Genomic DNA, 23,545 nt, shown 5'->3' with positions numbered 1-23,545 from the left:
GGAGTTCCGGCTGCAGCGCACGACGAGAGGCAGCTGGACTAAAAGTACGACATGCAGTACTTTTAGTCCGGCTACGTCTCTCCATGCGCCGCCGAAACTCCGCCCCCACCCCATTATAGTCAATAGGGACGGAGGAAAGTCCGGGGGCACACGTGAACTAGCGGCAGGACGGATCCGACAGGCTGTTCACCCACCGGTACAGCCTGCCGGAGTCCCCTGCCGCTAATGTGAAAGTACCCTAAGCGTCGCTCACAGGAGTGCTGGTGCCTTTTCAAACAGCTGATTAGTGGGGGTCCTGGGTGTCGGACACCCACCGATCAGATACTAATGACCTACCCTGATGATAGGTCATCAGTTATAAAGTCTTGGAAAACCCTTTCTTTCTTTCAAATTTCTTTTTATTAAGCATAATAAATCGAAATATACACTTATAAACATAAAGGACAACATGTCCAAGGATCATAAAGCAGAGCATTTACATAGAAAAACTCGACAATGGCGCGCTTATGAAGTACACATACATACAATACCTCATGTGAAAACCACGACAAATGATGTATGCACTTCGAAGGAAACAAGGGTGACCATGTTAATCTAAGAGGAATAGAGATTTTAAAACAAGTACTCCTAGGATTTACCCAACCACTTAGCCCAGATTGTCAGATACTTATCGTGTGACAATGTCTCCCAACTAGTCAGCTCCTCAAATCTACAGATCTCGTGCACCTTCTCCCTCCACATCTGCACCGTAGGAGGCTGAACCGAGAGCCACTTTAATGGGATTAAAAGTTTCGCAGCTGAGATAAGGTGTGATAATAGGGAGTGTTTGCTAAGGGGGCAATTGAGATCAGAAAAATTTAGAAGAACAGCTGTGGGTGTTAGGGCTGTACTGGCCGGACATATTTTCCTTATTTCGCTAGCCACATCATCCCAAAAAGGGCGGATATCCGGGCAGGACCACCAAACATGCAAAGCTGTACCTTTTCCCGTCAAACACCTCCAACAGTTCTCAGATGCCCCAGGGAACATTCTGCTTAATACATCCGGTGTGCGGTACCACCTTGTAACTATCTTGAACGCGTTCTCTTGTATGGATATGCAGCGGGAGAAACCATGAGAGTGGCTCAAGATCCTTTTCACATCACCATCTGAGAATTGCATATTAAGTTCAGATTCCCACTGGGTAATGTAATGAGGTCTACCCGAATCCCCCAGGTCCAGAGTCTTGTTATATATGTTTGAAAGTAATTTACTTCTAGGGCTAGGGGACTGGAGAACGACATCATACCAAGATGGAATGTACTCCTCCTTAGGGGCGGTGTTCAAGTAGGCTACGCAAATTTTCCTGAAATGTAAGTAATGTAGGTGAGACCAATTGCACGCCCCGAAGGACTTTTTCAAGGACTCTAAGTCAGGGACCTTATCGCCCTTCAACACATCACCTACAGCAACGTTACCAAGGCCAGACCATATGTTAAGAACATCTACATAACCTGGGTTCAGATGATATGGAATTAGGCGGATTGGTGTGAAAGGGGTAAGTCCCCTTGGAAGCGACAGTAGAGACGCAAATTTCTTCCATTCCCTACAGATCCCAACAAATGAGGGGCTAGCTAGGTTGTCACCCCCTACCATAGAGGGCGAGGACTCCCAGAGTTTAATCAGTTCCCCAGGCTCCCACGAAATATTAGCTATCTGGCAGCCTAGTTTAGGAGAATGAGGGTTGAGAATTTCTGAATGGAGTCTCATCAGATTGGCCAAATAATAACTTCTGATGTCTGGGAGGCCAAACCCTCCCCTGGCAATAGGCTGGGACAAACGGCTGTATGAAAGTCTCGGCTTCAACCTCTTCCACACGAAGGAAGAAAAAAGTTTCTGGATCTGAGAAAGGTAGGAAGCTGGAAGGGAAATCGGAAGGGTTTGGAACAGATACAGTAGCTTAGGGAGGACGTACGTTTTTAAAAGGTTTTTCCTACCTATCCAGGACAGAAAGGGAATTTTGAGGTTCTCTAATTGCGCTTTAATGTCCGACAATAGGGGCAAATAGTTTGAATGGTACAGCTGACTAGGGGAGGGCGTTAAATTGACGCCCAGATATTTAATATGAGTTGTAGACCAGAGCAAGGGGTAAGAGGATGAAAGGCTAGATAAGGTCTTCCTAGGGAGATTAATGCCCATGGCTGAACATTTAGCCAAATTGACTTTGAAATTAGAGAGATGACCGAATTCGTCTAACAATCTCAAAACCTCTGGGAAAGCAGTGACCGGGTCCGACATTATAAGCAGCATATCATCTGCAAAGGCCGCCACACAGTGGCTAGTGGAGCCGACTTTTAACCCCTTAATAACGTTACTTTGCTTAATTTTTTGAACAAGGGCTTCTAGGCAGAGGATGAAGAGGGATGGGGACAATGGGCACCCCTGTCGAGTTCCGTTAGAGATGTCAAAATAAGGGGACAAAACACCATTAACCCTTACCCGGGCGTGGGGAGCCGAGTACAGGGACAGCACAGCTCCCACGAATTTAGGATGGAAACCAAATCTGATGAGAGCAGCCTCTATAAAACCCCAATCCACCCTATCGAAGGCCTTTTCGGCATCGGTACTCAATAGAGCCAGACTACTTTTAGTTCGTAGAGCATGTTGGATTAGCATCTGAACCCTAAATGTGCTGTCCCTGCACTCACGCCCACCCACGAAGCCGGACTGGTCAGAAGAGATTAGAGATTTCAAGAAGGGGGCTATTCTGTAAGCCAACAATTTGGCCCATAATTTTATGTCGGCGTTTAGAAGGGATATAGGTCTATAACTAGAAGGGATTACTGGATCTTTATTAGGTTTTGGAAGGACCACAATATGAGCCTCCAGAGCCTGTCTAGCAGGAGGAGCACCATCTAGCATAGAATTAAAATAAGACACCAGGTGAGGTCCCAGTATTTGAAAAAATTTCTTATAGTACGAAATTGGGAGGCCATCGGGGCCAGGGCTTTTACCCGAGGGGGTGGAGGAGAGGATTTTCTGAATCTCTGAAAGGGATGTGGGGGAGGTCAAGGATTCACTGTCTGCCAATGACAGTTTTGGTAAATTGAGCGAGGATAGGAAAGAGTTGGTAAGGGTGTTTCTGTCCTGGATAGTATCAGGAGATTCCTTCCCCCGGAGGTTATATAGGGCAGAGTAGTAGGAGGTAAAAATCCCAGCTATACTTGGGGTGTCTACAACTGTCTCATTTCTATCATTGCACATCTTGGCAATATAGGATTGATCATTTCTCTGTTTGATTTGGGCTGACAGTAATCTATTACCTCTATTTCCATGAGCATATTGCCGGTGACGGATTTTTAGATAAGCCTTAGCAGCCTTAACATTCAGAAGGTCTTTCAGCTCCCTCCTTAATGCAGTCAGAGCCTTCAAATCAGTATCTGATATAGATCGTTTGTGTGCTTGTTCAAGAGAAGAGATCTCTAAAAGTAGGGAATTTAGACGACTGTCCCTCTTCTTCTTTAAAAATGCACCTAATGCTATAAATTCTCCCCGCACAACAGCCTTATGGGCCTCCCATACTGAAGCTGAAGCTACACCAGCTTGGGCATTAATAGAAAAATATTCTGTCAGCTTTCCCTCAAACGAGATGGTGTCCGCCTGAGAATTCAAAAGTGTAGGATTCAGGGACCAAACCCACTCCTTCCCAGATACTCCAGGGGCTATAAATGTAAAAGAAACCGGAGCGTGATCCGAGATAGTGATATTATGAATTATAGCATTCCTGATCTGAGGCAATAACCTGTCAGAGACAAAAAAGTAATCCAGGCGTTGGAAGGATTTATGGGGATGAGAATAGTAGGAATAATCTCTCTTATCGGCGTTCAGAGTTCTCCACACATCGCACAGACCCATATTCCTGAGCTTGCTAAGAATCCCCTTTAGTACACCGGCAGAGATCGCAGATTTGTTAGCAGAGGTGTCCAAAAGGGGGTTCAACGCTAAGTTCATATCTCCACCCACTATCAATATACCTGAGGCAAAAATGGAAATCTTGTGAAGAATCTTGGATAGCCATTTGGGGGTATGGTTATTGGGGGCATATAGGTTGCAAAGGGTAACTTCAACGCCTCCCAAGGTACCCTTTAGAAGAAGAAATCTGCCTTCAGGGTCTGCTAATTCCGCTGTTACACATAGGGGGACATCTTTATGAATTCCGATGCTAACCCCTCTAGTAGCCGCAGAGGAATTACACGCGTGATACCAATGCTGAAAGGAGGAGCGTGCCAGGCTGGGAACCTGACCACTCCTGAAATGAGTCTCCTGCAGCATAGCTATCTGCGTCCTATTCGCCCTCAGCAATTGGAAGATGCGGCTCCTCTTAATAGGATTATTACCTCCGTTAACATTAAAGGTGGTCACATTAAGTTTTAGGTCAGACATCTATGATTTTAAAACTAGATCGCGGGCTGTCTGAAGTTTGCTCTATGATCCAACAAAAAATACAAACAAAAATCAACAGGAGCCTATTGGAACTTAGGCCCCGCTTAAGCGCATACCAGGTATACACACAGTCATGTGGGTTGGGGAGAACAACCATATGTAGCCTGATCTGCCCAAGCCTCGTGATCCAAGCCTGTGACAGAAAGAAGTCAAATGAACCAACATCATCATTGGAATAGTGAACAAGGAAAATACCAGAACATTTTGTTTGCAGGTCCTGATGGACTGCAAAAGGAAGACCGGAGCTGCAGGGTGCAAGGAATATGTGGAAAGTAAGGAAGGGAAGAAAGGGAAGTGGGCTGGAGGGGGGGGGGGGGGGAAGGAAACACAGCTAGAATCAGACTAACTTCAAACAAGAGCAGCCGGTCACATTAGGTATCTGAAAAACAGGCACATCTAGGTGCCACATTCAGTAAAGTGAAAAAACATAAAATGGCTTATAGCTAAATCAATCATTAGCGTCCATCCTAGAGGGGCCTCCGTTTCTTCTGGTCTTTTGCTTCTTAACTGTAGACCATTTCGACGGGATCTGCAACGGTGGCAAATCTTCCTCTAGTGGGATCGGCAACCATGAGGACAGGACCATAGGCTCCAGATTAAGTGGCATCCAAATCTGTCGGAGATCCTCTGGCGTGCGAATCGTAAAACGCTTATTCCCATGAGTGATGAGGAGGCCAAAGGGAAATAACCAGCGATAAGCAATTTTTGAGGAGCGCAGCGTGTCCGTGAGGGGTTTTAACTGCCGCCTCTTTTGCAGAGTAGAAGAGGCAATGTCCTGATATATCTGGACCTTTGAGCCCAGCAGTTGGATTTCTCCCATCGATCTGGCTTTCTGTAATATGGCCTCAGTATCTCTGAAGCTAAGTAGCCCGCAAATGACATCTCTGGGGTTTTCAGAGGGTGAGGGTTTTGCGCGCAGGGCTCTGTGGACTCTCTCCACTACCACACTATTAGCCCTGTCAGAGCCGAGCAGAAGCTCAAAAAGGGACCCCATGACTTTAAATAAATCTTCAGTATCTGCAGATTCTGAAAAGTTCCTGATTCTCAGGTTTCTCCTTCGGCTCCTGGTCTTCCAGGAGCAGAAGGGAGTTATTTATTGCCGTGCGATGAGTGTCCAGAGTGACCCTAACTGCAGTATTAAATGTTAGCAGTGCGTCTTGGTTTTGCTCCAGGGTCTCCACTCTATCTCCAATATGGCGGACCTCCGCCTTGATGACCGTCAGGTCGGCAGCTATAGGGGCCAGAGCCCTGGACAGAGCCTCGTCCAGATAGCTCCTAGTGAGGGTTGCAGGATCGCTCACCTCAGGGTGTAAGGGTTCCCTTGCATCAGTGGCGCCTGAGACCGGAGATTCAGAGCGAGGGAGCGGCGCTTCTTTCAGCTGAGGCGCCATTTTGGCAGCGCGCCCAGCCTGCTGCTGGGACTGACGGCTCACAAACTTCTCCATGCTCTGATGTGAGCTCTCCGAGGAAGGTGCCGTGTAGTCCAGAGAGTTCTTCGGCTGTATTTTCACCATACCGATGTGTTGGTGTGCAGGTAAATAGGCTTAGAAGAGGCTCGGTGGCGGGAGCTCAGCTCTCAAGCTTCCACCATCTAACGCGGTCAGGCTCCACCCCTTGGAAAACCCTTTCAAAGTCGAAGGGAACAGCAGTATGAACAAGCGCCAGTTGTGAACAATCATTGATTTAAATGTTCATTTCCTTTAATCGTCCAATGTAAAAAAAAAAAGTGTCAAATTGTCAATCCAGATGGCGGTCAGTATACCAAGGCTACGAAAAGCCATTGCAAATAACCTGGTCTGGATAATGTGGTGATCTTCTGGGGAGGCTACTCTGTATATTGCTTTATGAACGATGCCCCGACATAAGTGCAGATCATAATAACCCTGCAGACTGTGTCCTTTACAGTTCTCCCGAGGGAGCAGTTGTCCTGTCTGTCGTGGCTCCAATACTGGGGAGGGAAACAGTTTGCAGTCATGACGGTCTGTGTGTCAGCATTGCCTTGTCAGAACTAGACACAGTAGCCCGTATATTTTCCTGTTGGGGGGCTTACAGTTAGTTTGGAAATCTTTCTACTATTAGAACTGTATTAGAGAGAATGTATTGTGCATGTATGTCCACCCTGATCACAATCTGATGACTCTGCTCACTGTGTCTTAATCTACAGGTGCAAGAAATCAAGCTTTCAGTTGTATGAGGCTATATGTAACATAGTGGGTCATTTAATATCAGAAGTATGGCTATATTAGGTGTATTTCTGGCGCAAAGGTCTAAAAAAGTGGGCGCAAAAGGGGACAGGCCAGGAGGCCCGTCACATTCATCATTTTCTACGTTTGTTTTAGGCGTAGAAAATGTTCTAAATGTAAGCTAGCCAGGAAGCTGTCTTACATTTAGAACTGACAGCGGATCCGCCGAAGTTATGTAGAGGCCGGCGTCTCTTCATAACTTCAGAGAATCCACCAACAGCAAAAGGGCTTATGAAGACTGGCATCTAAACCGCTATTCTTAACCCCTTAAGGACTGGGCTCATTTTTACCTTAAGGACCAGGCCATTTTTTGCAAATCTGACCAGTGTCACTTTGTGTGAATAACTTTAAAGAGGACCTTTCATCGGTCCAAACATTGGGAACTAAGTATCATGACATATACAGCGGCGCCCAAGGATCTCACTGCACTTACTATTATCCCTGGGCGCCACTCCGTTCTCCCATTATGTCCTCCGGTATGTTCAGGGACTTGGTTATAGTAGGCGGAGTCTGCCCTTGTTCTGCTGGGCGTCTCCTTCTCCTAGGCTGTAGCGCTGGCCAATCGCATCGCAGAGCTCACAGCCTAGGAGAAAAAAACCTCCCAGGCTGTGAGCTCTGCGCTGCGATTGGCCAGCGCTACAGCCTAGGAGAAGGAGACTCCCAGCAGAACAAGGGCAGACTCCGCCTACTATAACCAAGTCCCCTAAGTCTCCGCCTACTATAACCAAGTCCCCGGACATACCGGAGGACATAACAGGAGAACGGAGCGGCGCCCAGGGATAATAGTAAGTGCAGTGAGATCCCTGGGCGCCGCTGTATATGTCATGATACTTAGTTCACAATGTTTGGACCGATGAAAGGTCCTCTTTAAAACACTTTTACTTATCCAGGCCATTCTGCGATTGTTTTTTCGTCACATATTGTACTTCATGACACTGGTAAAATGGAGTAAAAAAAAATTCATTTTGATTTATAAAAAAAAATACCAAATTTACCAAAAATTTGGAAACATTTGCAAATTTCCAAATTTCAATATCTCTACTTTTATAATACATAGTAATACCTCCAAAAATAGTTATTAATTTACATTACCAATATGTCTACTTTATGTTTGGATTGTTTTGGGAATGTCATTTTATTTTTTGGGGACGTTACAAGGCTTACAAGTTTAGAAGCAAATCTTGAAACTTTTCAGAAATTTTCCAAAACCCACTTTTTAAGGACCAGTTCAGGTCTGAAGTCACTTTGTGAGGCTTACATAATAGAAACCACCCAAAATGACCCCATTTTGGAAACTACACCCCTCAAGGTATTCAAAACAGATTTTACAAACTTTGTTAACCCTTTTAGGTGTTCCACAAGAGTTATTGGCAAATGGAGATGAAATTTCTGAATTAAATTTTTTGGGCACATTTTCCATTTTTTCCAGTAACATAGCAAGGGTTAACAGCCAAACAAAACTCAATATTTATGGCCCTGATTCTGTAGTTTATAGAAACACCCCATATGTGGTCGTAAACTGCTGTATGGACACACGGCAGGGCGCAGAAGGAAAGGAACACCATATGGTTTCTGGAAGGCAGATTTTGCTGGACTGGTTTATTTACACCATGTCCCATTTGAAGCCCCCCTGATGCACCCCTAGAGTAGAAACTCCAAAAAAAATGACCCCATTTTGGAATCTACGGGATAAGGTGGCAGTTTTGTTGGGACTATTTTTAGGATACATATGATTTTTGGTTGCTCTATATTACATTTTTGTGAGGCAAGGTTACAAAAATTAAAATTCTGAGATTTTATCTCCATTTGCCAATAACTCTTGCGGAACACATAAACAAAGTTTGTAAAATCTGTTTTAAATAGCTTGAGGGGTGTAGTTTCTTAGATGGGGTCACTTTTATGGAGTTTCTACTCTAGGGGTGCATCAGGGGGGCTTCAAATGGGACATGGTGTCAAAAAACCAGTCCAGCAAAATCTGCCTTCCAAAAACCATATGGCGCTCCTTTCCTTGTGCGCCCTGCTGTTTGGCCATACAGCATTTTACGACCACATATGGGGTGTTTCTGAAAACTACAGAATCAGGGCCATAAATATAGAGTTTTGTTTGACTGTTAACCCTTGCTTTGTTAACAGAAAAAATGGATTAAAATGGAAAATTTAACAAAAAAATAGCTGTTTTGGCACAGGTTTTTTTTTGACTGTGTTCATTTGAGGGGTTAGGTCATGTGTTATTTTTATAGAGCAGATTCTTAAGGATGCGGCAATACCTAATATGTCTACTTTTTTAAATTTATTTAGGTTTTACACTATAATAAGCCATTTTTTTGTCACCTTACACCACAAAAAGTGTAATAGCAAGCGTTCCAAAAGTCATATGCACCCCAAAATAGTGCCAATAAAGACTATGGAGATACTAAAATGTTTTTTTTTTTGTTTAAAAAAGGATATTATAGTGTAAAACCTTAATACATTTTAAAAAGTAGACATATTAGGTATTGCCGCGTCCGTAAGAATCTGCTCTATAAAAATAAAACCTGAGTGTGCTGTGGACCCCAGACACCCGATCAGGGTGAAGCTCAAAAATAAAACTTTATTTCTCCCTAAAACTATCCCTGCCTAATTTAACCTTTCCCTGCGAACTTTGAGTGGCTCACGTGGAGGTGCTGGGCTCAGGTGGACGGACGCTCCTCTCTCCATGGAAGCAATGTGGAGGTGGAGAGCAGAGCTGGGGGGGAAGTTAACCCCTGCCCCTTAAAAAGGCCAGCACCTCATCTGCAGACAGCTGTTTCGGACACAGGCCTCCTACCCAGTTAAGCCAGTACTCTCTGCTCTGCACTGATGAGGGGCAATCACCCCGAAACAGCTGTCTGCATATGAGGTGCTGGCTTATTTAATATCCAAGTCATGTCTCAAGGCTTATTTTAAGAGCTGAATATTGACTTATAGGATAGCTGCCTTACATCTGGTGGCATCAGAGGCAAAGCTTGTTTGCTCATTTGCATTTCTTCCCTCCCATTGTGAATGGATTAATGGAATTTATTTACCAAAAAAATTAAACATATACAGCCTTAATCTACATAATTAAATAACAAATCTTTATTTCATGATGGAATAACCTTTGGATGGTAATATATTTTCCTCAAAAAGCATTTTATATAAAAAAAAAATCAGATTTAAATAAAAAAAATCTTATATATATATTTTTTTAAATCATTTATTTTTATCCACCCTGGTATGTGGAGACTAAGGGCGTGCGAGCTTCTATTGGCTGATAAGGGTCATGTGACCAGGCTTCTATTGGCTAATGTATTTTTTGGGGAATATCTGAGGAACGGTACGTGCTAGAGAGCTGATACCCGTTTTAAAACCGTCCCGGACACCTTATGTACCTGTGTGCCAAATTTCGTGATTGTAAATGCCATGGTGCGGATTCCTGCCATGGTGCGGATTCCTTTAGCGGACATACACACATACACTAAGCTTTATATATTAGATGCTAATTACCGTAGGTCTCGCAAGTGCCCAGGGGCAGCGTTATGGCTGCAAGTGCCCAGGCCCATCGACGATGTGCCTGCCTAATTACTCCCCTTGCAGTACTCTGGCCCGCCCTGCCCTCCTAGTTTGGCGGGGGAGGGCGCAGATGCAAGATCTTAGAGGCAGGGGAGGATGACGAACAAAGAGGGCAGGGCGGGCCAGAGAACTGCGAGGGGAGTGGTTAGGCGGGCGCATCGTCGATGGGCCTGGGCACTTGCAGCCATAACCCTGTCCCTGGGCACTTGTGAGACCTAATTTTCAGCTTCTCTACGTGGAACATATACAGTAAGGCCCCTTTCACATGAGCAAGTTCCACGCATTGGACTCGCAGCGTGTGTCAGCGAGAGCACCCGTCCTGACCTCCCAGCATTGACTGGGTCGCATAGCATTATATTGATTTATGATGCTGTGTAACCTTTAGAGGTCTGGAATGTGTTGGATAACACTGACATAATGGTGTCAGTGGTATATGATAAATTCCAGAACTGTACATAGCATCATAAATCAATATAATGCTATGCGACGCCGTCAGTGCTGTGAGGTCAGGACGGGAGCTCTCGCTGACCCACCCTGCGAGTCCAGTGCGTGGAACTCGCTTGTGTGAAAGGGTCCTAAAGGTTCTGTTTAAATGAGGGGGAACTGAGCAATAACGCGATATGAGGGGTCTAGAACGCTAAAAGTAGGTGACAGACTCCCTTTAAATAGTCTCGCCGCTCTTACAGTAAAGAATCACCTTCTGTGTTGATGGAGAAGGGTACACCTGAGTATAAATAGATAATAGGAGAGGTCCCTCTACTGACCTTTGATATATTTATACATGGTCATTAGATCTCCCTGTGTTCTCCATGAGGCCTCCAGTACCTCTGTGTGACTCTGATCTCATTCAGAGGAACCCAACAGAGAATGCCACGATATATCTTCACCAAATGTAATTTTTGGGTGTAAATGTAGGCTCTAAATAAGACGGTACGTCTCCTATGGAAAATGATGTCCAGCTTCTATAAATGTTCTATAAGGGGACCTGGCGTTTATGTTGTATTTTTTTTATTTGGGTTTTGGGTCTGTTTTCATTGCCTCTTACCATAAAGAACTGCCTGACCTGTTGAGCACAGACTACCCGACATCATTCACTAAACATTCTAGACAACGTCGTGTTACTTTGCTTGAAAGTAGCATTAAAAGAAAAATCCATTGAAAAGCTATTTTATAAACTACAAAGCATGATAGCCATTAATGGTCTCTTTTGAGAAGCCAATGGGAAGAAGATCAATTTATGGTTGAGCTGGAAGCTGAAGTGGTGACATGAATATTTCCTCTGAAAACATTTTGACAATGTCACGCTCGTCTCCTCTTCCAGGAGACGGTCAGTCAAGATTTGTTGGGGCATAACAAGGAAAATGGAGCGACGTTCTTAAAGGGTTTCTGTCATCAAAGAATTGTTATGTAGCTGTCTGAGATTAGCGATGTGCTAATGTCAGCAGAACATAACTGCATGACTTATATCTCCCTGCCTGCCGCCGTTAGCACTAAATAATGACTTTTATAATATGCTAATGAGCCTCTAGGTGCTAGTGGGGCGTGGCTGCAGCACCTAGAGGCTCCGTCCTCTCACCGTATGGCACTGCCTTGTATTATTTATTTATTTATATATTTGTATCGGTGATTGACATCCTCATTCTCCTCTGTGCCGAGATTCAGACCGCACCAATCAGATATTGAGGACCTATCCTGAGAGTAGGTCATTAGTTTCATGAAACAGGAATACCCTTTTAGTGATGTTTCTGTACATATAGCTGCTTTTAAATTTCTACTATTCAAGTTTGAGTTATGAAGAGTAAAGGTTGGGGGGGGGGGGGGGGGGGATAAATGTAAAGTTTGACCGCTCATAAAGCAGGCTGACCCTTGACATTGAGAGTCCTACAGTAAGTTTCTCTTATATAGGAAATACAGTGTGAAAATGTCTTTCATTTGAAATATTCAGGATTTCTTCATATTTTTGCAGGGGTAAACAAGGATAACATCAGAGCGGGATGCAAGAAGTGTGGATATCGTAAGTACCCATTGTCTTACTACAGCGCATATGAACTCATATCGGTCACGTACATTGTACTGTATGTTTAGGTGTAATAATTCCTTGCCTTGTGTTCAACCCAGGACCTAAAAGCAATTACGTAAACGGGACACAATGTTGCCTTGTGATTAAACGCAGTTATGTAACAGAAGGCATCTCCAGGATCACACCCGTTCAGCTCCTTACAGGGAGCATCGTGTGCCACGACTGTCGCGGGCAGCGCTCTATTAGTCCCAAAGAAGTGAATGATGCACTGGACTGACTTGAGAGTATACTTGGGGCCCCCCGATTTTCGAATCTCTGGGGATCCCAGCTGCCAATAATGATCACCTGTCCTGTGGATAGGTGACTGTCATCCTCAAAGAGTGTAGGTCTTGTGTAAGCCTAATGTTTTCCAGTGAGGTATAAACGCATGCCGTTTTTTCCAATACATTTTTGCATGTTTCTATTGACCACATTTCAGCCACGTGTGAATCCTGTCAAACTGAAACGATGTCCATTCTCTTGGTCTATAAATCACAGCCTTCCTTTGAAAACAATGGGAGACCGATTCCTCGCCCGCGCCGCCGCCCAATGGCTTTTTGGCTGCTGCCTGTAGTTCATAGTTCTGTCGTTCTTGGATGTCGGAGTGAATCTAGCAGCTTATGTGATGTGTTATGCATTACGTGGCGTTAGTAATTTTGGTTGTCTTCCCTTCAGCCGGCCATCTGACATTTGAATGCAGAAATTTCCTGAGAGTGGACCCTCAGAGGGACATTGTGCTGGATGTTAGTAGCACCAGCAGTGAGGACAGCGACGACGAAGTTGAAATTGGAAGTAAAGCTCCAGTTTCTTCAGACAAGAAAAGTAAGTGATCCTGCTATTCATTCACATCAAGATACCCGAGCTGCTGCATGTTTTTACCCCCCTCCATGGGAAGATGTCCAATAGTCTGTACTAGTTATGTTCCCGCAGTCAGAGAAATGATGCAATTTACCACCGGGGCACAGAACTCTTCACTTCTGTCTCTATGAGATGACCTGATGACAGGAAGATGACGGGCGCAAATGATGTTCGTAGAACGTATTCCTTTATAATCATTAACAAGATGTAAAAGATTAACAAAAATACTTTCCTCTAGAAACAGTGCCACCCCTAAGCGTAGGCTAAGCCTGGTATTGCAGCTCAGCTGTGTTCTCCTAAAAGGGTCTGAGCTGCAGTACAAAAATCACAAGAAAAAGGATAAAAAACAAAGATAAAAGCATCCTGCACGATACGATAAATAAATATGCGGATGTCCATGGCTACATTTATTTTAGGAAATATTCTGAGGTGGGTAATTCCTCCGAGGAGTATCAGGCGCTAATAAGCCTCAATTGGCCTGCCAAGTAATACAAACGATAGTCCGGCAATGCCATACCTCCCTTCGTTATAGGTCGTTTTAATGTATCCATGCTTAATTTAGGTCGGGATCTGCCCCAGACAAAGACTCTAGTCAGGGCGTCTATTTCTTTAAAGAGCGATGAGTGTTGAAGGATATAGAGGGCTTTTGGAAGTATAATCATTTTGATTAGATTGATACGTCCTGCCACAGAAATGGGCAGAGTCTTCCAATTTTGAAGTTTATTCCGTATACGGCCAATTAAGGGGTAAATATGAAGTGATAAGGCCTGAGTGTTTTTTGGTAATGTGTACTCCTAGGTATTTGAAAGTGTCCACTACTTTGAGTCTCTCCACATGGGATGGGCCAGTCCAATTCGCCTTGCCCAGAGGCATATATACTGATTTCCCCCAGTTAATTTTTAGACCCGAAAACTCTCCAAATTCATTTATCAGCCTTATTGCACCTCTAAGAGATGTGCTGGGTGATGACAAATATAGAATCCTGTCGTCCGCATATAACCCTATATGGATTTCTCTCTCTCTCTCATTTTTACCCCTGTTATATTATTGCTATTTCGCACTTTAATTGCCAGGGTCTCAACTGCTAGTGCGAATAGGAGTGGTGACAGGGGGCATCCTTGTCTTGTACCTCTGTGACGAGGGAAGGTCTCTGATAGCTCTTCATTTATTAGTAGTCTGCTTACCGGGTTACTATATAAGAGAGTGATCCATTTGAGAAATTGTACGCCAAAACCATACCCCTTTAGGCGTTGAAATAAATTGGAATATGGAATCAAATGCCTTGGTCGCGACTCGCGTCTAAGGAGGCTAGGGCCCAATCCTCATTCAAGGAAAATCCCAGCTGCGTGACCACTTGAACTCTTCTGATATTTTCAGTGGTGGATTTCCCTGGCATGAATCCCGTCTGGTCCTGGTGGACCAATGACAGGATCACCCGGTTCAGTCTAGTCGCTAGGACCCTAGTTAGGATTTTGTAATCTACATTTAATAATGCGATGGGTCTGTAGGAGCTGCAGTCTAGGGGATCTTTATCAGGCTTAAAGGGGTTATCCCATCTTAGACAATGGGGGCATATTGCTAGAATATGCCCCCATTGTCTGATAGGTGCGGGTCCCACCTCTGGGACCCGCACCTACAAGGAGTACGGAGCCGGGGAGAGTTGTGGCGCAGCTCCCCGCATCTCCCATTGAAGTGCCAGCGCTCGGCTATTTTCGGCGGCTCCATAGAAATGAATGGAGGGCGGCTGCGCATGCGCAGTGCGCCCTCCTCCACTTTCTCCGCTCCGTTCTCCTTGTAGGTGCGGGTCCCAGCGGTGGGACCCGCACCTATTAGACAATGGGGGCATATTCTATCGATATGCCCCCATTGTCTAAGATGGGATAACCCCTTTAAGCAATACTATAATAGTGGCTTCCATAAATGATTCCGGTAGATGACCTGTTTCTAGGGCCGCATGTAGGGTGGTTAGTAATTGTGGAGCCATTACCTCAGCATATTTAGCATAGACTTCTTTAGGAAGTCCATCTGGACCAGGTGACTTCCCATTATTGAGGTCTGATATGGCTTGTGTTATTTCTTCTAAACTAATTGGTTGATCTAACTGGGCACTTTGTGTTGTAGTGCGCCTGGGAAGAGAGATATCCTCCAGATATCTAGCTATCTCTGCTTCTGAAGCTGTAATACTAGATATATATAACTCTTGGTAAAATTGTGTAAACTTCTGTAGGATTCCATCCTGCGTGTTAAGTACTGGGCCCATAGGGTTCCTGACCGATAATATTGTTGAAGTGGGTGAGTTATGGCAGATAAGTTGGGCCAATAATTTAGCTGACTGGTTACCAAGTTCAAATACGGTCTGTTTCATAAAGAAAAATTTCCTATCTGCCTCGTCTTTGAGTATGGTTAGGTATTTCCTACCTGCTTGGAGCCAGGCATTTCTATTAAAATCTGTCGGGTGTTGGACATATTGTTGTTCCAGTACATTACACTGAGTTTCCAGCTCCATCTCCCAGCCAGAACGGATGTATACTCATTCTGTAAATCACTGAAGATGTTCCACACGTTATAGTACCTAGTATTGGCGAATGGTCTGATATCCCTCTAGCTAAGTATAATATGGAGCATAGGTTCAACATGGTCATCTCATTTCCTAGCATCTAATCTATTCGGCGAAAATAATAGCATTTTTCAGCAGGACCTGCGCTGTCGTCACCGCGCTCACCACGTGGTGAGCGCGATTACGTTGTTACATCATCAAAGGTCCTTTTGCAGGTCCTGAAAGAAGAAGCAAGAAGACGATGCCGGCTGCGCGATCAATTGGATGAGATGTGTTAATTTTTTTTATTTTTTAACCCCTCAATCCACATTTTAGTAAGCATTCTGTATTGAGAATGCTATTATTTTCCCTTATAACCATGTTATAAGGGAAAATAATACAGTGAATACACTTTAATGGGGTCCGGGGTTGCTTTCATCCCTATCATCTCCTAGCAACCATGTGTGAAAATCGCACCGCATCCGCACTTGCTTGTGGATGCTTGCGATTTTCACGCAGACCCATTAATTTCTATGGGGCCTGCGTTGCGTGAAAAACGCAGAATATAGAACATGCTGCGATTTTCACGCAACGCACAAGTAATGCTTGAAAATCACTGCTCATCTGCACAGCCCCATTTGAAGTGAATGGTCCGGATTCAGTGTAGGTGCAATGCATTCACCTAACTGATTGCACCCACACAGAATTCTCGCCCGTGTGAAAGGGGCCTAAGGGGTTTTCCTATGAATAATGTAAAAAAATAAAAATAAATCATACTTCATCTAGTACAGTCCTGATCAAAAGTTTAAGACCACTTGAAAAATGGCAAAAAAATCATATTTAGCATGGCTGGATCTTAACAAGGTTCCAAGTAGAGCTTCAACATGCAACAAGAAGAAATGGGAGCGAGACAAAACATTTTTTGAGCATTCAATTTAATGAAAACAACGAATAAACTGAAACAGGCTGTTTTTCAGCTGATCAAACGTTTAGGACCACATGCCTTCCCTTTGAGGACCATAAGATTACCGTCAACAATATAAAAATAATTATATTTTTTTCCATTTAAGAATGTATTTGAACAATAAATAAAAGCATTTCCACACTTGTGTCATTTTTGGGGGAGGAGTTATGACACGGGACAAATGTGACTATTTAGGTTACTTTTAATGGAGAGCCAAAAGAAGCAAATTTTTTTTTTTTTTTTACAGCAACTGAAGTCCGTACACTTCAGTTGCTGTAACTAAGCCATTTCATGAAATAACTGGCAAAAAGCTAGATCCATTTGTTGATAAGAACTTACAGTACAGACCAAAAGTTTGGACACACCTTCTCATTCAAAGAGTTTTCTTTATTTTCATGACTATGAAAATTGTAGATTTACACTGAAGGCATCAAAACTATGAATTAACACATGTGGAATTATATACATAACAAACAAGTGTGAAACAACTGAAAATATGTCATATTCTAGGTTCTTCAAAGTAGCCACCTTTTGCTTTGATTACTGCTTTGCACACTCTTGGCATTCTCTTGATGAGCTTCAAGAGGTAGTCCCCTGAAATGGTTTTCACTTCACAGGTGTGCCCTGTCAGGTTTAATAAATGGGATTTCTTGCCTTATAAATGGTGTTGGGACCATCAGTGGCGTTGAGGAGAAGTCAGGTGGATACACAGCTGATAGTCCTACTGAATAGACTGTTAGAATTGGTATTATGGCAAGAAAAAAAGCAGCTAAGTAAAGAAAAACGAGTGGCCATCATTACTTTAAGAAATGAAGGTCAGTCAGTCAGCCGAAAAATTGGGAAAACTTTGAAAGTAAGGGCTATTTGACCATGAAGGAGAGTGATGGGGTGCTGCGCCAGATGACCTGGCCTCCACAAACACCGGACCTGAACCCAATCGAGATGGTTTGGGGTGAGCTGCACCGCAGAGTGAAGGCAAAAGGGCCAACAAGTGCTAAGCATCTCTGGGAACTCCTTCAAGACTGTTGGAAGACCATTTCAGGGGACTACCTCTTGAAGCTCATCAAGAGAATGCCAAGAGTGTGAAAGCAGTAATCAAAGCAAAAGGTGGCTACTTTGAAGAACCTAGAATATGACATATTTTCAGTTGTTTCACACTTGTTTGTTATGTATATAATTCCACATGTGTCAATTCATAGTTTTGATGCCTTCATAGTCATGAAAATAAAGAAAACTCTTTGAATGAGAAGGTGTGTCCAAACTTTTGGTCTGTACTGTATATTTTGACTCAAACAAAAAATAAAAGTATTTTAAGTTCTTAATCAGATGATACAGGCAATTAAAAACATGGGACAAATACGTCCCTTGGTCCTCAAAGGGTTTTAAAAGGCCAAATCTGTGCAAAGATGTGGATTCATTGTCATTTTCTGTCAGGTAGTCACACGTTGTGATGGCAAAGGCAAAAAAACTCTCCCTTTTTGAACGTGGTCGGGTTGTTGAACTGCATAAGCAGGGTCTCTCACAGCGCGCCATCGCTGCTGAGGTGGGACGCAGTAAGACATTTTTTTTTTTATCTGGATTTTTACTATAATAGTCGAATAAATACATTTTTCTCATTAGTTTTTTATCCATATATAAAATAAATTTTGTAATGTATGGGGTTAAAATTAGGACCTGGGAGTTTTCAGTCTGCTACCACTAGTAATCCCCCCCCCCCCCCCCCCCACCTGCTGACCCACTCCCAAGGGAGTTGCCAGAGGAGGAGGTGGAAGGTTTCTCCTTTTTATTTTCATTTTTCTCTTACATAAGTGGTAACTCCAGAACACTCCTCAGTCATGAATAAGAACGTTGTCGTTTGAAACACGTAGACTGACAAGGGCATCACTGGTTATTAATCATTCTGTACCTGATACATCGCATGACCAAATAAAGGAACCTACGACTTCATCAATTTTGAGTGCCGGATTTCCTTCCTTTCAACCCATTATAACAAGGCTTCATCTTTCATATCCGTGCACCTTGCAAGAAAAGGCGGGTGAGCTGGAATCCAATTACCTTTAGGACCACACCTCCCAAAAAAAACTAAACCCCCCCAAAACAGAAATCCAACTTCCAAACACGAACTCAGTAATGAGTAGCTCCGCCGTTATTGTTTATCACTTCAAAAATTCGTTTTGGCATGCTTGATGCAAGTGTTTCCATGAGGTGAGTGGGAACATTTCTCCAAGTGGTGAAGACGGCCGCACGAAGGCCATCTACTGTCTGGAACTGTTGTCCATTTTTGTAAACTTCCCTTGCCATCCATCCCCCAAAGGTTCTCAATTGGATTTAGATCAGGTAAACACGCAGGATGGGCCAAAAGAGTGATGTTATTCTCCTGGAAGAAGTCCCTTGTCCTGCCGGCATTGTGTACTGTAGCAGTCGTTACCACACAGACGAGGGCCCTCAGTCATGAGGAATGCTCTCTGCAACATCTGGACATAGCCAGCGGCCGTTTGACGCCCCTGCACTTCCTGAAGCTCCATTGTTCCGCTGATGGAAAAAGCACCCCAGACCATTATGGCGCCCCCTCCACTGTGGCGCGTAGAAAACATCTCAGGTGGGATCTGCTTGTCATGCCAGTAACGTTGGAAACCATCAGGACCATCAAGTTTACATTTTTTTCTCATCAGAGAATAAAACTTTTTTCCACCTTTGAATGTCCCATGTTTGGTGCTCTCTTGCAAAGTCCAAACGAGCAGTTCTGTGGCGTTCAAGGAGACAAGGTCTTTGAAGACGTTTTTTTTTTTTTAAGCCCTTCAGTCTCAGATGCCGTCTGATGGTTATGGGGCTGCAGTCAGCACCAGTAAGTGCCTTAATTTGGGTCGAGGATCGTCCAGTGTCTTGATAGACAGCCAATTGGATCCTCCAGCTCAGTGCTGATGAAATTTTTTTGCGTCTTTCATTTAAGAAATTCCAAATGACTGTCTTACTGCGTCCCACCTCAGCAGCGATGGCGCGCTGTGAGAGACCCCGCTTATGCAGTTCAACAACCCGACCACGTTAAAAAAGGGAGAGTTTTTTTGCCTTTGCCATCACAACGTGTGACTACCTGACAGAAAATGACAATGAATCCACATCTTTGCACAGATTTGGCCTTTTAAAGGCATGTGGTCCTAAAATTTTGATCAGCTAAAAAAAACGGCCTGTTTCAGTTTAATCGTTATTTTCAATTAATTGAATGCCCAAAAAATGTTTTGCCTCACTCCCATTTCTTCTTGTTGCATGTTGAAGCTCTACTTGGAACCTTGTTAAGATCCAACAATGTAAAATATGATTTTTTGCAATTTTTCAAGTGGTCTTAAACTTTTGATCAGGACTGTATTTCTACTAGAAGTTATGAATGAATTGCTATTAGCCTTAAGTAAGGGTACAAAGGGGTGGTAACCAGTTGGGGGTGTGTACCTGCACAGACTTATTCTATCCAATCAGTGCTGCCATTGTCAGTCTGTGCAGGTACACACCCCCAACTTGTTACCGCCCCTCTGTACCCTTACTGAAGGCTAATAGCAATTCATTCATAACTTCTAGTGCAATTAATAAAGGAATGGCACAACATACAGACATAATAGATTCTCCAAAATTGGTATTACATGGGGAATGCATGAAGCTATTAAAACAGACATGTCAGGAGTGGTGAAAGGTCCTCTTTAAATTTGTTCCTTATTTTTTTTGCATTACGTATAGAAATAGAACAGCGATAATCTTTCTACAATCATCATAGGGGTGGTCCTTCACTGTGGCACACCCCACCTTCCTTTAATGCCCAGTTACCCCAGCATTAAAAGAAAGCTGATTACTGGATATATTAGAAGCTGGATCTGTTGCAAGGTAGAAAGAGGTTCTCAAGATTCAACCCTTCTTTTAACATTTGTGGATCTACTGACTGCAACTCCTTGGTGTCACTTTATGGCTGGCACAGGAACAAAAAAATGTATATTCGCAGCAGATCTGTTTGCTACCTGACTGCTGGGATTTTTCTACCGGTCGATTTATATAGTACCCTAGTTTTCTTTTATGCATGTCGTTATTCTCAGCATTTGGTAACGGGAACATTTCCAAGAACTTTGTCTTCATGCCCTGTATTTGTTGTAACCTATTTCTGTGGGGCAGTTTCCTTCATTTAAACATTTACTGTGATTCAAAGTATTTGCTTTTCAAACCCCTTCAGATGCGGAAAATTGGTTTACAGAAGACATACAGTGGGGCTTATTTACTAAAGACTGATGCTTCATACACAAGTCTTAATAAAGCTACAGCGTCTTACTGTGGCAGACTCTCAGTAAATATGTCGCATCTTCTTTTAGTAGCTGTAAATGTGTCCGGGCACAGATTCACCCCCTTTTTAATAAAGTGAAAGATCTAAAGCCGCAGATTTTTTTTCCACAAAATGTGGTCACATGACTACGACTTTCGCCTATTCATTGGGATAAAGAAGCAATAGTAATAGTCAACATGGAAAAAAAAAGACAGTATAATAAGGCCCCATTCAGTCTCTTTGCGAACTGGGTCTGGGCACTTATTACATGCTTGGTTATTCATTAAAAGATAATTAGGTTAAAAACTGCATGTAACACGTGTGCTTTTCAACACAAAACAGACATAAGCAAAAATGGTGAACAAACACTATGTAGCAAAAGAAAATAGGCAGAGCATGATTCAAAATAATAAAAATCATAAAAAGCCTAAGGGGGGACTAAGCAATGGGAGAAGATCCCACTTACTACACTGTACTGTGCTAGTGAAGGCTACTGTCTATGGGGTCTTAGATAAAATAAATAAAACAGAAAAGACGTGCAGGATGACAGTAATAAATACATAGAAATCCCTGCACAGGAACAGACTATCACTAAAGTATCGATTATACATACATAATCTAAAACCAAGTACAATGAGCTTAGTGCGAGAGCTTAGTCTTCAAGATTCTGCCTCCTTCAATAATAATGACCTAATATATACCAGTATATATGGTCCAATAAACATTATGAACCAAAGACTAACTTTTCAGTACGATAATGTTAGACAATACCAGAGGTCTCGACAGGGTTTTCCAGTAGAATTTTTTTTTTTATCAAGTGACCACAGCATGTCCCCTGAAACAGAAGACTCATACTTTCCTGCAACACGCCGCTCTAGTCCTCAGTACTCCCCCGCTGTCTCCATCTTCTGGTTCCTGCACTGTTCACATCCGGCTGCCTATAAGCATGGTCACATGCACCGCTTTAGCCAATGAGTGTCTTAAGCGGTTATGTGCTAGGGGCCACATCACCACTGAAGCTAGTCATTGGCTGGATCGGTGCATGTGACCAAGGCCATAGCCAGCGGGATGTAAACAGTGCCGGGAGTGGAAGATTGGGGCAGCATGGAGGACCGGAGAGGTGTGGAGCAGGTATGAGCCTTCTATTACAGGGGCCATACTGCGGGTACTTGAATTATTACTAGAAAACCCCTTTAAATTCACGGTTCATCCACTGGGGAACAGGGTATCTAGTTTATAAATCCAACTTTTTCAAAGCCTTATCTTGATCACACCACGTCTCAAAGGTTGTACTTCATCTTTGATTCTATATTTGGGCCACACCATGTCTGCTTGATAAAACAATGCTCAGTAACGGGCAGTTACTTCATACCCTTTCTTATGTTAAATCTGTGTTGGTTTAATTCACTTTCGACACTCCTGAGTGGTTTCTTCTACACTAACTGTAAAACATACATGACACTACACTATATCTGCGTTTCACCTTTTAAAGGGATTGTCCGGGTTCAGAGCTGAACCCGGACATATCCCCATTTTCACCCAGGCAGCCCCCCTGACTTGAGCATCGGAGCAGTTAATGCTTCGATGCTCTCCTTTGCCCTGCTCTAAATCGCGCAGGGCAATGGCATTTTCTGGAGTTCCGCTGACGTACCGGGCTCTCCATGGGGCTGCCAGGTGGAAGCTTCCGCCCAGCAGTGAGCCCGGTGACATCACCGGCACTGATGGGTGGGCTTTAGCGCTGCCCTAGCCTGTAAAACAGCTAGGGCAGCGCTAAAGCCCACCCATCAGAGCCGGTGACGTCACCGAACAGACTGCTGGGTGGAAGCTTCCGCCTGGCAGTGTGTTATTATAAATAAGAGCCCTTGCCCTGCGCGATCCAGCGCAGGACAAGGGATCGAATTGGAGCATGAAATGCTCCGATGCTAACATCAGGGGGGCTGCCTGGGTGAAATTATGGGTATGTCCGGGTTCAGCTCTGAACCCGGACAACCCCTTTAACTTACTGTTACAATTACAGCAATTCAGACTTGGATAACACCCCTCTCTTCAATATGTTTTACCTTTTAAGGCCCCCACAGTGTACCCTCTGCTCTTTGATTGACTTTAGGAGAAGACAGTGCCAGGCTTAGGCTACTTTCACACTTGCGTTTGGGGTTCCGCTTGTGAGATCCGTTTGAGGGCTCTCACAAGCGGCCCCGAACGGATCCGTTCATCCCCAATGCATTCTGAATGGATAAGGATCCGTTCAGAATGCATCAGTTTGGCTCCATTCCTGCTTGCAGCGTTTTGGTGTCCGCTTGGCCGTGCGGAGCCAAACGGATCCGTCCTGACTTACAATGCAAGTCAATGGGGACGGATCCGTTTGACGTTGACACAATATGGTGCGATTGCAAACGGATCCGTCCCCCATTGACTTTCAATGTAAAGTCAGGAGTCCCTATTAATATACCATCGGATCGGAGTTTTCTCCAATCCGATGGTATATTTTAACTTGAAGCGTCCCCATCACCATGGGAACGCCTCTGTTAGAATATAC

General features: G+C 43.8%; 1 protein-coding gene across 1 annotated transcript in view; it reads left to right on the top strand.

Moving 5' to 3' along the window:
- Positions 1–23,545, top strand: part of SREK1IP1 (SREK1 interacting protein 1) — an 82,870-nt gene that overhangs the window by 18,061 nt on the left and 41,264 nt on the right. The window contains exons 2-3 of the mRNA XM_040421331.1: positions 12,262–12,309; positions 13,030–13,176. Of these exons, the coding sequence (XP_040277265.1) occupies positions 12,262–12,309; positions 13,030–13,176 (195 nt within the window). The remainder of the gene's footprint in view (positions 1–12,261; positions 12,310–13,029; positions 13,177–23,545) is intronic.

This window comes from Bufo bufo, chromosome 2 (genome assembly GCF_905171765.1).
Source record: "Bufo bufo chromosome 2, aBufBuf1.1, whole genome shotgun sequence".
Taxonomy (NCBI): Eukaryota; Metazoa; Chordata; class Amphibia; order Anura; family Bufonidae; genus Bufo; species Bufo bufo.
Note: the sequence above shows the minus strand (reverse complement) of the source record. Positions and strands in the feature narration are given on the sequence as shown.